We start from the raw sequence: 14,819 nt of genomic DNA, 5'->3' as shown, positions 1-14,819 counted from the left end.
GACGCATCGCGTGGTTCGTTTAGTCTAGGGTTTCAAAGCTTCAAGTGTGTGTTTAAATCATATCATGAATGTTTTGTACGATAGTTTGTGATTTAAAAGATTATCATATTATTATTATTATAGAAAAAAACCATACACAGTGTTTTGGTTTAATTTTTCATTTGTCATTCTTTTATATATTATGTTGATTATTTTTTAAAATTTTATATGGCAATCATAAAAACATGAGTTATTTGCGACAAAATCTCTTATTCTTTTACAAAAAGTTGCGACAAAATCCCCAATAAAAAAAATTTGGTGGCAAAACCCCCCTTCCATTAATGATTTGTTGCAAGTTACACACTTTTTGTGTTAAATGTCATATAAGCAAGTTAAGTGTCAACTAAGACACACATGACAACACTTTATAGGGCCACATGTCAAAAACTAATTAATTATTATTTTTAAAATAAATAAATTCAATTAATAAAAAATAGAAAAATAAATTTAAAAACTTTTTAAATTTATTTGAATTTTTTTTAAAAATTTATTCCCTTCAAAATTTAAATTTATTTGAAAAAATTTCTTAATTTTTTTTTTATTTTAAGTTTTTTTAGTGTTTCAATTATTTTTTCTAATATTTTACTATTTAAAAATAATAACACATAATTCAAATTAAACAAAAAATTAAATTGAAAAAAAAAATTATTTTTCTATTTTTTATTAATTAAATTTACTTTTTGACATGTGGCCCTATATAGTGTTGCCACGTGTATCTTAGTTAACATTTAACATGCTTACGTGTCATTTAACACCTAAAATGGTTAAGTTGCAACAAATCATTAACGGAAGGGGGTTTTGCCACCAAAATTTTTTATCAAGGGTTTGTCTCAACTTTTGTAAAAGAATAAGAGATTTTGCTGCAAATAACCCTAAAAACATAATAAAAATAATTAATAATTTTTTTAAATAAAATTAAACAAACGTGCAATGCAATGCACGTTGCTTATATCTAGTATATATGTGTGTCGAAATCCGTGTGTTTTAATTAATTACAAATTTTGTGTTTATTGCTTGCTTTAATTGTATTACAAGTGCTGAATTCATGAGAAAAAATTATCAAATTGGTCACTTTTTGGCCAAGAAACAAGAAATTCAAATGACTAAATTGCCAAAACTATCACCACAACAAACCTTCAAGAGAACAAATATATGCATATTCCAAAATTTTAAAATACGTTTGAGAAAGAATTTTCATTATACTTTTGGTGTGATATTTTGTCACGTATGTACATTGAAAATTCTTATATATACATTGCCTGAAGGGGAAACAAAAAGAACAAATGAGATACATTTTATACAAGGGCTCTCTCTCTCTCTCTCTCTCACTCTCTCTCTCTCCACTATACTTGTTAGAATGATTTGACATTTCTTTTTGCTTCCCCAATTATTTTCACAAATACAAATTTTGTCATCAAATTCTGAATTCAACCACATCACCATCTTTTAGCTTGGTATTAGGCAACACCAATTGGCCATTCACCAAAGCCATTTTTCCCTCGAGTCCTACTCTTCTAGCAGCATCGGCCGCAGTGCTGCCAGTGCTCAATCTCATTATCTCGCCATGGGGCCAACAAACAATTACCACCTCCCCAAGAACGACCGATCCGTAAGACTTTCCTCGTAGCTTCTCTTTTCCAAGACTTGCTTCCGAGTGTAGTTGCTCTTCCCACCGCAGCATTGTCCTTAGTAGGCGTACCTATACAAATTTAAAGCTAATATTAGCATCATGAATCTTATGCAGAATGTCGAGTGTGTTAGATATGATGTCGAATGTGTCTGAAATATCATTTTATAAGGAATAATAAAAAAAGAAATTCTCTTGTAAAAGTCAATTAAGACAGCCGAATAATTTGATATGAATAAATTTCAGTGCCATGATCAAAAACTGGTCTGGATTTGGTGAATTGCTAGGCAAACCTTGTTATTTATGCTAGTCTCCATGGAGCTCCATGTCACAGCATTTAAACTTGGCCTTGATGTATAATAATCAAGCTGTTTGCCATCGAAGACAGCCGACACGACAGCCCAATAGTCAGATTCTTCATGCTCCGTCAAATCAATGACCTGAAGAAATGTTGGCAATAGGCGCCCAAATTGATCTTGCTGCATGGCCACCAAAAAGTTTAATAAATGTTTCGGTTTTACTTCTCAAGGTGACACTCTACACCAGCCCAGATTGATCTGATATTTTCTGAGAATGAGACATGATGAACATACCTTGTGGTACATACCGTCTCGAGAAAGTGTATACTTCTCTAGGCAAGTACACCAATCCCCATGCCCTGGTTCACACCACCACTCGTCGGTCACCTGGAAGCCATAAACATGCAAGGTTTAGAATGATAAGCCATTATCGATTCAGCTATTCTTGATTAAAGAAGGCACTTCCATTCCATTATCTTGTGCACTTGCTCAACTCTCTTGACTCTGTCTCTTATATTTAATTTATCTCTGAACAAAGTCATCAATTATCTAAGACTGTCAAATCGAGATATTTAAAGCATATCAAATTTCAACCTTTTTAAATAACCTTGCATAAGCCTCCCACCGCCTCATTTGGGATGAAGATCTTCTATCAGCTACTGCTTCAGAAGCTGCCAGTCCAAAGCTCACAGCAACAAGCAGCTCCTTACCACCCTTTTCTACTCTGCATATTCAAAGACGTGCTACAATTTAATGACATGTATACCGAAAACTGTATACCAAATAATGACAGCAGCATTTTCATTTAGATATATGATGAAGTAAATACCTAATAATGACAGCAGCAAGAAGATGGCTTCCTTCAACTCTAAGTACTGGATGTCCAGATTTCAGCAAACTGTACTTCTGTAACAAATTGCATTCTATGGAATTCTGTTCCTCAGTATCACTGGAGAAATAAGGAGCAGCCTCCACTTCTGATTCATCTGTGATAGGTATGGAAGATAACTGGTTTCCAGTTTCTTTATAAAGCCAATGAGCAGCTAGTCCATGTTCAGCATATTCATGCATTCTCTGGTAAGAAGAGTTAATGAGAGTAGCTGAATTAAAAGATACAAGAAAGAAATCCTGAGTTTTCTATTGTCCGACAAAGTTTGGAGCCTACCTGTGTTCGTATTTGAACTTCCAAAGGTGATCTTTCGGGACCTTGTACTGCAGTGTGCAGAGACTACAAACAGAAATACAAAGCAATAGTAAGAATTACCCGAGAAACTTTTAATTTGTAGTGAAAAATAGGGGCGGGAGGAAATCTAACCTGATAGCCACTAGGCTTTGGATTGACAATGTAATCATCAAATTCACCATCAATGGGGGTCCAAAGTCTGCATAGTAAACCATATATGCCATTATCATCAATAATAGGTTTATGACGTGAAGATTCCATGTATATCTACCTCACTAGCTTAACAATTTGACAAAAATGTATGAACTCTTGCGACATCAACATTTGTAACAAATCAGTGAGCAACTCCACATGAACAAGGGTTTTCAATTAATTTTTTTTATTTGTGGGCCCTGACTGTTTGGCCGGGAGACCTCCCAGTGGCCCCAAGTTTTGAGTCTAGGGTAATTTGAACCCTGGAGCACTGCCCCAAGTTTATTCATCATATGAACAAGGGTTTTCAAATAATAATTAAAACAGGCAATAGGTTTTCACATAAACCATAATGTTGATTCAGTTTCATGTAAATAAAATAAAAAAACTGAAACAGAACAAAAGGTTCATTTTGGTTTACTTGTGTACAATGTTGAGAAGACTATAACAGCATTGAACAGCAGGCCCATGAAGAGTTCCTTTCTTGTCTCCAACAACTACCCTTAATGCACAGGCGTCATAGACTTGGTCAATGTCGATATCCTTTCTTTTCATCTACAGCAACATAGATAACTATGTCAATTTCTTTACTGGGATGAAATTCTGAACAAGGATCATTTTTCCAATCTTTAAACAATGAAGATAAGGTGATATGAGCAAATATTAAAGTCAAGTATAAATAGAAGCATTCTCTTTTAACGGTAAATGTAATGTCAGATTTGTTTGGATTGAAGGAACAGAAAGGAACACTCCTTCACATTTATCTCACAAGAAAGAATTGACATGATTTCAAACATCATTCCACACAACAATGTTGGCAAAACTATGTTTTGGAAAACACGCTAGCCCACCTATGATTAATGTAATTAACACTGCTTGATTATATTAATTACCTTGCTGTAGATGCTATATAAACTCTTTAGACGGCTAGACAAAGTTACTTCCATCCCTGGGACATAGCTGCAAGTACAAGAGAAAAAGGAGCTTTAAAGCACTAGTCTGAATGATTCTGATTTTCATCATAATCAGCATGGTAGACAATTCTGGTAATAAATTATGCACAAACTATGTAATTGAAATAAACTACAAGTAACAACAGTGAAAGGTGAAACCAGAACATACGAAGTTGAAATAATCAACTCCCGTTCAAGCGCTTCCTCACAAACTACTAGAGACTGTAAAGCAATCGCAGCATCTTGCACAACCTTCGGTCTTGTCGTCTCTAGATCTTTTCCTAGAGTACTAAGATATCTTGACCGCTTTTTTCTGTCTAGCAAGACATCAAATGGCAATACTGCTTCCAAAAGATCCTGAAATTGAATAAAAGAAACAACAATAGATAAACAACTGGCTTATTTTTAACTAGTTTCAAACTTATCTTTACTCTATGGGTTTAATGTTGATTTTACAACCATCCCCTGTTTCCCAAAGTAGTTTTGCCTGTCTTAGTAATTTGCAAAGGGCATTGGCAAAAAAGCTTACTTTCATGTTCGTAATGTCTTCATCAACTGCCATAGTCCCGTCACAATCAAATTCAGAGCTTTTCTTGTCCAAGGGTTGCAAGCTGGCTCTAGCACATATTCTTTTTGTGTTTCCCACTTTACTGCTAGGGCTCCACATAGAAGCTAGATCAGCTCTCAATTTCTGAAAGATTTGAGGCTGCATATGAAGTGTACAAGACATACCATCAAAACATGAATTGCAGGTTCCCTAATAACAAGTGCATGAAACTTGGAGCTAAACCAAAAAGATATAATAGACCTCAAGTACAGCAAAGCACAAATCTTCTAGCTCAGCTTTCAATGCCCACAAACCCAATCTGGAAGCAAGTGAACACCAAACAGCGAGGGTCTCCTTTGCAACAGCTTGAGCTTTTTGCAATGGCAGAACATAACTGTAAAAGAGTGTTATATAGTGTGATCAATTGCTACTATTTGAGCATTAGGTTATGGCGTGGGATAAGAGGGAGGATAAGTAAGAGAATAAATGGCACAACTAATATCAGACACCCCTTTATTGTATTTGAACAGTCACATAGATTTATAAAAATTACATCCCAAAGAAGATATATAAAAATAACAATATTATCAATCAACATTAAGACACGACTTTAACCTTCAAGAAACACAATTATTGATGTACATGATGTTGCACAACACTATAAATATTATTGATAGAACCCGCATATGGGTAGTATATAGGTAATAAGGGGTATACGGGTCATTGCATAGGGGTTTTTGGATGAGCTAGAATAGTAGTATATATATGAGGGTATGAAGAGTGAGAGGGATCATGAGAATTGTATTGTAATTTGAGCTTCGTCTCTTGGGAGAGTTGAGGTCTTTCAAATACCTCATTGTATCCATTGTTTTCTTATCATTTCTGCATTCAATATCGAATATCAGATCTGCCTACTTGTTTTCTTTGTTCCTATTATCAATTTCCTCTAAGATTTTGTCTATTATCTATGTTATTCATTGAAGACCCTAGTTGGGGTACATCAATTATATACAGATATATATATATATATATACATACATAAAACATATAAAGTTGAGAATCTGTACATTGTTCTCATATTGTGAAGACGGTCAGCAAGCTTGATAAGAACCACACGTGGATCATCAACCATTCCCAAGAGCATGACTCGTAAATTGTCTGCCTGAAATGTAAACAAAGCAAGTGTAAGATAAAGAAAAATAATCAACTAAGCTCTAGTTCTCATATGGTCATTCATGTTTGAAAAAAAGCTAATAACATCAACCAGCACAAATGCATATACATCAAAACAATAAATGCCCATTTACCAAATCTTTAATTGAAAGAATAACTTAGTACATGTGCACACATAGTAACATCTCATTGATTATTATTAACCGAGTACATATTGTTGAGGAATAGGAAAATTGCCTGACAATATCTCTCAGGAATTAACAAAATATCCAAATTACAATTATATACATTAGGAGTAGCTGAGAGACCTCAACAGAAGCTTCTGCATTGAAACAAACATAGATAATGCATTAAATTAAGGAGACTAATTGTGATTTAAGATTACCTGAAAGCTCACATATTAAACTACGAAGACATTAAGATTAGAAAATTATGTCTTATCCAATGTGATGTATAATGAATATATCAATAACTAGTTACCACCATTAAATCATGGCTAATTACTATCAATGCATATAGAATAAGTTGCGTACCTCTTCATGCCCAAGGGTACCAGTGTTCACATTTATTCTTCGATGTCTCCGCAAGAGCTGCATAGCAGATTAATAGTCATATGATGAAATCAAAATGAACTAAAATATGAGATTAAAAAGACAATACAAAATTCATAATCAAGTAATAGATTTCAAAAACAGTGAAGCACATAACTAACACAATTGTACTGTTGAATTAAAAACAAAACAATATTAATCAAACACCACACTGAAGGATCGCAATCAATTGACAAGTCAAGGAAACTAAAAGCAGAAAAGTAAGATTGCAAGCAGACATATGTGGTTTGACAAGCATTTACATTAAATTCCAAAGCCATAGGCTTGCACAAACAATCTACAAAGTAAGTTAATCACTGGAAATAGTTAGCTAAAGCAACAGAACTTGCAGGACCAAGACCCCCAAAATAAATAGAAGCAAACACTGATGTTAAGCCATTAGGAGAAAACGACCAAATGGACTATAAAATTTGTATCTCTAAATGTTTACCTTCAACTCTGTTTTACACTGTAACCATCCATGAGATCAAATGGTTCAGTTTCTCTCCATTATTAGTATATAATGCTAAAATCCTATGAAGTGCCAAAATCTAACCTTTTTAACAAAAGAAAAGATATCTCTTTAAACTGATTAAGAAGAAGAAACAACAAAACTATACACGACCTCTTTACTTTTCATAATTGGTAGGGTCAGATGTAATATAGTCTACCCTCATAGGCATGGAATGGTTATCTTCAAGAGAACAAGTATTCTTCTAGGACTTTACAGTTTGACAATATGGAGACATTCATATTCTCACAAGCTATTAGTGTCCAAAAAAAAAAAACAAAAGTTACAAGATGCCTAACTGTTTTTATGAGAAAAGCAATCAAAAGACCAATTACAATTATATATATTTCTCTCACAAGCTATTTGTTATACCTGATTAATATAACTCAACCTGGAAACACCAGCCACCAACCTAGCTACATCCTCACCAAATTCCTCTTCTATGTTTTGCAAACTTTTACATGTGTCGTCAACCACATCATGAAGAACTCCAGCCACAACAGTTTCAACAGCCTGCAACAGATTTCAGGTTAATGAAGGGATTGTAATTTTGTTCAGCAAAATCACTTCTTGTTGTATCAATACACAAACTTGAATGAAGTAAAACAAGAAATCGAAAGGTTTTTTCTCCCTAAATCAGAATAATACTGTCATTATGGTCATTACAAAACAACAATCAGGTGTAATGAGATTGAGAATGAGAAAGATATGTACTCTTTTGCCGGTAGAGGGGACCAACATAGCTAAGATTCGTCCAGTATGGATGCAATGAGTCAAATAAGGGTCTCCAGTTTTGCGAAGTTGGCCATGGTGAGCTATTTTAGCAAAGTGAATAGCTTTCTGCACCTGCCTTCACAAATGGACAAATTCCAGAGGCATCAGATGACTAATATATAATCAAGCACAGAACCATGAAAGATTGAATGGGTGAATAATAGTGACAGTGATGGTATACCATTGGATCACTAAAGATAGGATATCCAGTTACATCTACTCCTTCCAGTATGTGAGAACCTAACAACATCGTTCATCAATATTTAGAAAGAAAAAAAAACTATGAATGTAGCAAAATATGGAGTGGAGAAGAAGAGGACCTGGTTGGTCATCTAGTTTCGGCCACAAGAAATCGACCTTAGTGGAAAGACAAGCGCCGGAGGCAATCGCGACGGCGGTGACGGCAACATGAGTGATGGTGGAGGTGACGGCGCCGTGGAGGGAGGTGGAGCCGGAAGCAGCGGCAGCGGCGATGACGTTGGCGGAGGTGAAGACGGAGTTGAGGGAGGAAGAGACGGCGAATTTGGGAGCAAGGAGGTATCGGAGCTTGGCCGTACTCCGGCGATGGAATCGGTGAGCCAACATTGCGTTGGCTTTTGCGGGGGTTTGGCATGAGACCATCGTCTGCGTCTCTGCCTCTCCCTGATTCTCTCTCTCTCCTCACTTTCTCTCTCTAGAAAAAGAATATAATTTCACAAATTCAGGTGGTTGTGGTAGTTATCCCTTTCAATATAAATATTAATTAAAATAAAATCGAAAAAAATAATAATAAATAAAAGGGAATTATTTCTGGTTAGGATAATTCCACGAATTTTGAGAGAAATTAAATAAATAAAAATGTAAAAATAAAATAATAATTTCTGCTCTCGTTGAGAGTCGAACTCAAGACCTCCCGCTTACTAAACGGGTGCTCTAACCAACTGAGCTACGAGAGCTTTTTGTTCTGTGTATTTACCATATTAAAGAAAGGCAAATATAAATGGGTTAAAATACTATTATTGCTAACTTTTATTTTTCTTTTGTTTTTTTGTTTAGTTTTCTCCCTTTAATAACTCTAAAATAAGCAGTAAATCCAAATTCAATTTTATGATTTCTAAAACTTATGATAGAACCTACATAAATATTTATTGGTTATTTATTTTCAAATTCTCAATCTAAATATTAATTCTAATTTTAAGCTACAAAATAGAAAACATTATTTTCAAGTTTTCTCCCAATCCAAATCATTATATCCTAAAATCCTACAAATCTATCATTTTTTTTATATTTTCAGATTCTCTACCAATCACATATACACTTTCGCGAACCAACCAGATCCTATAATATTTGTTAATTAATGGGTTTGCTTTAAAGCAATGATTAATAACAATTTAGTGAAAATTAGTAGATAATATGTTAATATTGCTCAAGTGATTTTGCAAATTTTATACGTTTCATTAGTTTAGAGGAAGTCTACTAGCTATAAGTGAAAACTTTACCTCATATTATGTAGTTAGGTCATTTGCAAAATTGAGAGAGAAAATAAAGATCACAATTCTATATCTCAATCCATCTATATATATATATATATATATAGGCATATATGCATAGGAATGTTAAACATGGGGAAGCATATAAGCATACATAATCCTAGTATTTGTAGGTTTATATTTTCATCAAAGGCACATCCTGCAAATCTTCGAAAACAAAAAATATACATTGGAGGAAGTTTTCTTTCAACTTCGAGCGCCACCATTAAAGGCGAAGGAAAACGCGGAAAAGCTCCTAGTGAACGGTCATTAGCCTCTAAATCAAATCAAATTAATCCAGTCAGGATTTCTCATCGTGCAAAAGGTCGATTCTTCAGCTTCTAACAATCGAAATGCCCCTTGCTCGAGACAAACCTATAGAACGAAAGGAAAGTCGTTTGTAATCTAAATGTAGTGCGGGTGGTGATAATGAGGTATGATTGTGAAGAGCATTTTACCCGGGAAATTAGAATGATGAGGTGCCAACTGAAGAGTATCCAGCAGCTCTCATCTCTTTGAGTGTCTCGGCCAACCAGTCCAAGCCCTCGTAAAGTCCATCTCCACGGAGCGCACATGTCCCTTGTATGTGCCATTTTCTGTTCTTGAGATCGAAGAGGCCCATTCCTTCGCATACTTCCATTGGCGACATTGCTCCTTTCTTTGGTGGGGAAAGAGGAAAAGAAAACGCGACAAATTAAGCCAAGTTGTAGTGAAAATTAAGTGTGTCCTCGCATGAAACGTATTTACTAGTGCAGCTTACCATGTCCTGTTTATTGGCAAACACCAAGATGACACTGTTGAGCATAAATGGATCACTGATGATAGCCTGAAACATAAAAAATAGTCAAGTTGGAAAACAAACTTCAACTGCAAAATGCATGTTATCCAATTGTAATTCATTCAAGATTTAAAACCTGAAACTCTGCCTTTGCTTTTCCGATTCTCTCTCTGTCCAAGGAATCAACAACATAAATCTGCAGAATCAAAGATATCAAATATCAATATAAAGATCTTTAACGGTCGGATCATCAATGATACATGAGGAAGACCACAAATGAAATTCCAACAAAGACAGAACAATAAAAGAAGTCATTAGACAAGAACACAGAAAACACAAGCAGGAATATTACCAAGCCATCTGTGTTATTAAAGTAATGCCTCCATAGTGGCCTTAGCTTCTCTTGGCCCCCGACGTCCCAAACTGTGAATATGACATTCTTATACTGTACTTTCTCCACATTGAAACCTGCAGGAGACAGAAATGTCTTTACAGAAAAGTTCATAGAATAGTAAGAGCATAAAAACAGTGGTGTACAGTAATCTTCAAATAGGTATAAATAGCAAAGGAAATGCTGTCAATGAAATGATATCCAAATGCAAGAACCAATGGGACCTTGCCCTTAACACAATAAGAAAAAAGAAAGTCTTAAAAGAGAATCCTGATGCTATGAAAGAACCCAAAATCCCAACGGTCAAAAGATGTAAAACTGAGCAATGGCGAGAATCTTTTTGTACCATCCAACAAAAAAGGAAGGAAGAAATAAATGAATAAATCCATTTTCGATGGAATGAAAAAGACAATTATGATAAAATCATAAATATAAAATACAACCACACATGTCAACCCAAGTGAGGTGGCTCAAATGTTTAGACATGTGGTTTACTTTCACAAAGTCTGAGGTTCGAGTTCCTTCTGAATAAGTACATAACAATTGCTATATTTTCCTGGGCAAGAGAGCCTAGTTTCATCATAAATACAAGATAGAACCACACATGTCCAACTTAAACGAACAAATTGACATACCAATCGTGGGAACAGTTGACAAAACCTCTCCAATGTGCAGCTTGTACAAAATGGTAGTCTTACCAGCTGCATCCAGACCTAGCATTACAACCTAAGCCAACCCATTTAAACATGAAGATTAAGCAAAGCAAACTAATTAAGCACTAAGAGGAAAAACAAGACTAGCTCATTTAAAGCTAATACAATACAAAACCTCACAAGTCAAGCAAGTGGAATTAAGATTAAAAAAATCTAAAGCCGAAAGCAACATCATTAAGTTTGAGGTTTGAACTGAGCAATGTACTTAGTACTTAAAAGCATTTAATGACATTTGAAATCTACAATACTGAATTCAATTCAAATTCAACAGACCAATCAATACCCATGTCCATATTATTAAAAAAAGAATCATATTCGACCGAAAGCAACAGCCACGAGTTCCAAAAACAAAAAACTAATAAATTAAAAGGAAAAGTCGTACGACAGAGTAAGAATCCTGATAATAAATCATCACTCATTCAAACAACTACATATTGGAACAAAATTCAAAGCTAAAACAAATCGAATTCCCCATCAATTCAATAATAAGTTGCAAATAAATAAACAAACAAAAAAATCTGAAAAAATAAGAACGAGAGGAAGAGCAGACATACTCGCATCTCGGTGTTGCCGAAGAAGGCATCGAAAAGCTTGCGAAAAGCTTGACCCATGGTAATTGAGGTTTTGTGTTAAACTTATCTGTAAGTTTCAGGTAGAGCTCATCGACTGGAGGAAAGAAATCGCGGCGATTGCGATTGGAATTGAGATTGAGATTGAAGGTCAGGTTAGGTCAGCTTTGATCGATCTTTTAGAGAAGAGGAAGAAGAAGAAGACTCAGAACCTGGTAGCGTTTGCTTTTTTCTTTCTTTCCAAACACTTTTCAGGAAAATCAAAAAAACAAAAGCCAGAAGACTAGTCTTCATTGCTTTTTTTTTTTTTTTTAAAAAAAACTATTGAAAATTTAAAATAAAATAATAAATAAAAGCCCATTTTTTGTGAAATAAGGCCCAATCCAAACCAAGATGGGATTGAAAATTAACTCGAACTCGGTCAACAAATGCTTTTCAAAAATAACATTTTTTATTTATTTTTTTAGTATTACGACTTTAAAAATAATTATTATAAAATTACGTTCTCATACCAAAATAGACATCATATGTAGAAATATTTTGGTACAAATAAATCCGTAAAAACTTTATATGCTCTTTCCATATCGTTACTTTTAGTAACTGGAATTTTACATAAATAACATAATTACAAAAATTATAATAAAAGAAGGCAAGAAAGGAGTTCGACAAAATTCTAAAAAAAAAATCACATTTTATATAAACTATGTTTTAGTATAATCGGAGTGGATTGTGTTTGATATTTTCATTAATATATAAACTATGGTATTTATTATAAAATTAAGTTTTTTTTTTGTTGGAAGCACTAAACAAGTGCATAATTCTTTTATAGTTCTCTAACCTTTGTTTGTTTGTGGGAGAAAATGAGAGAGGAAAGAAAGTTTTGGAGAGAACATAAAATGAAGGTTGGTTTGGCAAGAGAGAAAATGGGGAGGGAAACAAAAGTGAGAAGAAAAAATTAGGTGATACCCACAATAAAAAAATTGAGAAATTTACACTTCACACTGTTTTTCACAATTTAATTACAAAAATACCGTACATAATTTAATTTACATAAATATTGCTAATGTAGTACTATTGTCAGCTTTTTTTCTCTCTCTTTCTCTACACCTTGTCTCTCTTTTTTTTTTTTTAGTTTATTACATTTTCTCTCTTCTCCTTAATTTCAAAAATATTTCTCAGCCATATCGCTAGTCAGTTGGGCTCAAGAATGGTATAATCGCGACCAACTCTTCAAAATGATCATTTTGATATAAGGGAAGTATATATTTTTTCATCATTGTCGAAAAAAATGACCAAAATAAAAAGCAATTTTTTAGTTTCTTTTGTATATTCGGTTGACTAAAAAGTAACTAAATTTTAAACTTAAACAAAATTTAATATACTAAAATTTTTATTCTTATTTTACATTTGAAAGATATCATATGATATTCTAAATAACTTTAAAGTTATTTTAAAACATTTCAAGTAACTTTTTTAAAATAGATTATTTAGGATATTATTGGGTAACTTTTAAATAGAACATAAGAAGACTATTTTTTGTAACTCACTAAGTTTGTTGGTTACTTCAAATTTGTGGCATACTAATTTTTTTTTAATCATATATTAAAATGTAACCAATTGGTATCTTAAATTATTTATAAAAAGCAATGAAAATGTAGTTTTTAAAAGTAATTATGCAATACACTAAATAATATCATTTTCTAATAAGCTATTCATGATAACTTGGAATTATAGGAGTAACTTTATATACTATATGATAACTAATTAGTTTTTAAGATAGACTTGAAGGTAACGTAAAAATATATTAATAATAAGACATGTAAATTACATGAGTGACTAAAAAAGTCTATTAAAAGTTTTCATTTAAAAGTTACCATGTAGTATACTAATTTTTTTTTTAATAAACTATGTGGTAACTTATTACATTATATGACAACTCATTAGTTTTTTAAATAAGCTTGAAGGTTACCAAAATGTATCTTAATCAGTAAGACGCAATAATATAACATAAAAATAACTAATTTGTGTATTAAGATATCTACAAATGAATTTAAAGGTAACCAAAAGCAACTTAAACAATATGATTTAAAAATAAAGCTTTAAAACAAAAGAGTAATCAATTGGTATCTTATCGGTATCATAAGCAACCAAAAGGTAAGTTTTTACAACCCAAAAAAAATTAGGAAGTAGGGTTTTCCAATTTTTTTCAAAATCTGGTATGCTATGCTAGTGTGGCACTAGTATTTGTGTAAATATTTTGGTTGAATGTATTTTTGTAAATACTTTAGATTTTATGTATATAATTGTAAATTTTCCAAAAAAAAATTACTCTTCAAATTAGAGAGAAAAATTGTGGGACTTTTATGCTTAAGTTATTAATAAGGAATATGCCATTTTGCTCTCTTTTGTTTATGCAAAATACCTACTATGCTTCCTGATTTTCATAAGTACCAAAATAATACCATTTGTTTTATTATTCATACCAAAATGATACCATGAACCTATTTTTGGTCAAAATTATTTTTTCAAAGACACTTCATCCTCACTTATATATTTTGTTTATAATAAATATATATACTTAAATAAATAATACTTCAAGTTTATTAAAGTTAAAATCAAATATCAAATAATAATAAAATGTAATACATGATTTTAATTATTTTATTCTCATTTATTTTATTATTCATTTAAGTTTATATATTTTTTAAAATAAAGTTTAAGTATTATCGATTTATTAAAAGAATAAAACGTAATTTTAATTATAGAAAAAATATATAGGTGAGGGTAAAGGGCCTTTAAAAAAAAATTGGGCTAAAAATAGGTGCAGGGTACAAATTTGGTATGAGCAACAAAACATAAGAAACAATTTTGGTATTTATGAAAACTTGGATGAATATCTGGTACTTTGTATTAGCTCAGGGACTAAAATAGTGTATTCCCTTATTAATATTAAAATTAGTTTATAAAAATGG

General features: G+C 32.7%; 2 protein-coding genes and 1 non-coding gene across 4 annotated transcripts; all 3 read right to left on the bottom strand.

Annotated features, from left to right (window-relative positions):
* Nucleotides 1-1,426: 1,426 nt before the first annotated feature.
* LOC133834242 (uncharacterized) lies at nt 1,427-8,588 on the bottom strand. Of its 2 annotated transcripts, none has more exons than XM_062263781.1 (18): nt 8,209-8,588; nt 8,070-8,128; nt 7,829-7,960; nt 7,487-7,627; nt 6,547-6,603; nt 5,908-6,002; nt 5,102-5,234; nt 4,823-4,999; nt 4,463-4,650; nt 4,234-4,300; nt 3,762-3,895; nt 3,281-3,347; nt 3,131-3,193; nt 2,795-3,039; nt 2,560-2,689; nt 2,260-2,352; nt 1,960-2,145; nt 1,427-1,738 (listed from the first exon to the last, which is right to left on the bottom strand). In XM_062263781.1, the coding sequence occupies exons 1-18, from the start codon at nt 8,507-8,509 to the stop codon at nt 1,454-1,456; spliced, it is 2,553 nt and encodes an 850-aa protein (XP_062119765.1). In that variant the 5' UTR covers nt 8,510-8,588; the 3' UTR covers nt 1,427-1,453. The 2 variants fall into 2 exon arrangements, with proteins under 2 accessions (XP_062119765.1, XP_062119766.1); XM_062263782.1 differs by having other exon boundaries at nt 7,829-7,964; nt 8,209-8,321.
* A 161-nt stretch (nt 8,589-8,749) lies between these two features.
* TRNAT-AGU (transfer RNA threonine (anticodon AGU)) lies at nt 8,750-8,823 on the bottom strand. Its single transcript has one exon. It is a non-coding gene; the product is annotated as a tRNA-Thr (tRNA).
* A 599-nt stretch (nt 8,824-9,422) lies between these two features.
* LOC133834241 (uncharacterized) lies at nt 9,423-12,127 on the bottom strand. The gene is made up of 7 exons (XM_062263780.1): nt 11,833-12,127; nt 11,201-11,291; nt 10,527-10,642; nt 10,311-10,370; nt 10,157-10,222; nt 9,855-10,054; nt 9,423-9,771 (listed from the first exon to the last, which is right to left on the bottom strand). The coding sequence occupies exons 1-6, from the start codon at nt 11,887-11,889 to the stop codon at nt 9,863-9,865; spliced, it is 582 nt and encodes a 193-aa protein (XP_062119764.1). The 5' UTR covers nt 11,890-12,127; the 3' UTR covers nt 9,423-9,771; nt 9,855-9,862.
* Nucleotides 12,128-14,819: the final 2,692 nt, after the last annotated feature.

This window comes from Humulus lupulus, chromosome 5 (genome assembly GCF_963169125.1).
Source record: "Humulus lupulus chromosome 5, drHumLupu1.1, whole genome shotgun sequence".
In the NCBI taxonomy this organism is placed as follows: Eukaryota; Viridiplantae; Streptophyta; class Magnoliopsida; order Rosales; family Cannabaceae; genus Humulus; species Humulus lupulus.
This window is presented reverse-complemented; position numbering and strand designations above follow the sequence as displayed.

Bases quoted from the DNA above. Each gene is read 5' to 3' on its own strand.
- LOC133834242 (XM_062263781.1), bottom strand. From the start codon at position 8,509: ATGGTCTCATGCCAAACCCCCGCAAAAGCCAACGCAATGTTGGCTCAC. The intron at 6,003-6,546 runs GTACGCAACTTA...TTTACATTTCAG, and splicing joins GTACCCTTGGGCATGAAGAG to GCAGACAATTTACGAGTCAT. The intron at 3,194-3,280 runs GTTAGATTTCCT...TTCTGTTTGTAG, and splicing joins CAAAGCCTAGTGGCTATCAG to TCTCTGCACACTGCAGTACA.
- LOC133834241 (XM_062263780.1), bottom strand. From the start codon at position 11,889: ATGGGTCAAGCTTTTCGCAAGCTTTTCGATGCCTTCTTCGGCAACACC. The intron at 10,643-11,200 runs GTATGTCAATTT...TGTCTCCTGCAG, and splicing joins GTCAACTGTTCCCACGATTG to GTTTCAATGTGGAGAAAGTA. The intron at 10,371-10,526 runs GTAATATTCCTG...TTGATTCTGCAG, and splicing joins TTAATAACACAGATGGCTTG to ATTTATGTTGTTGATTCCTT.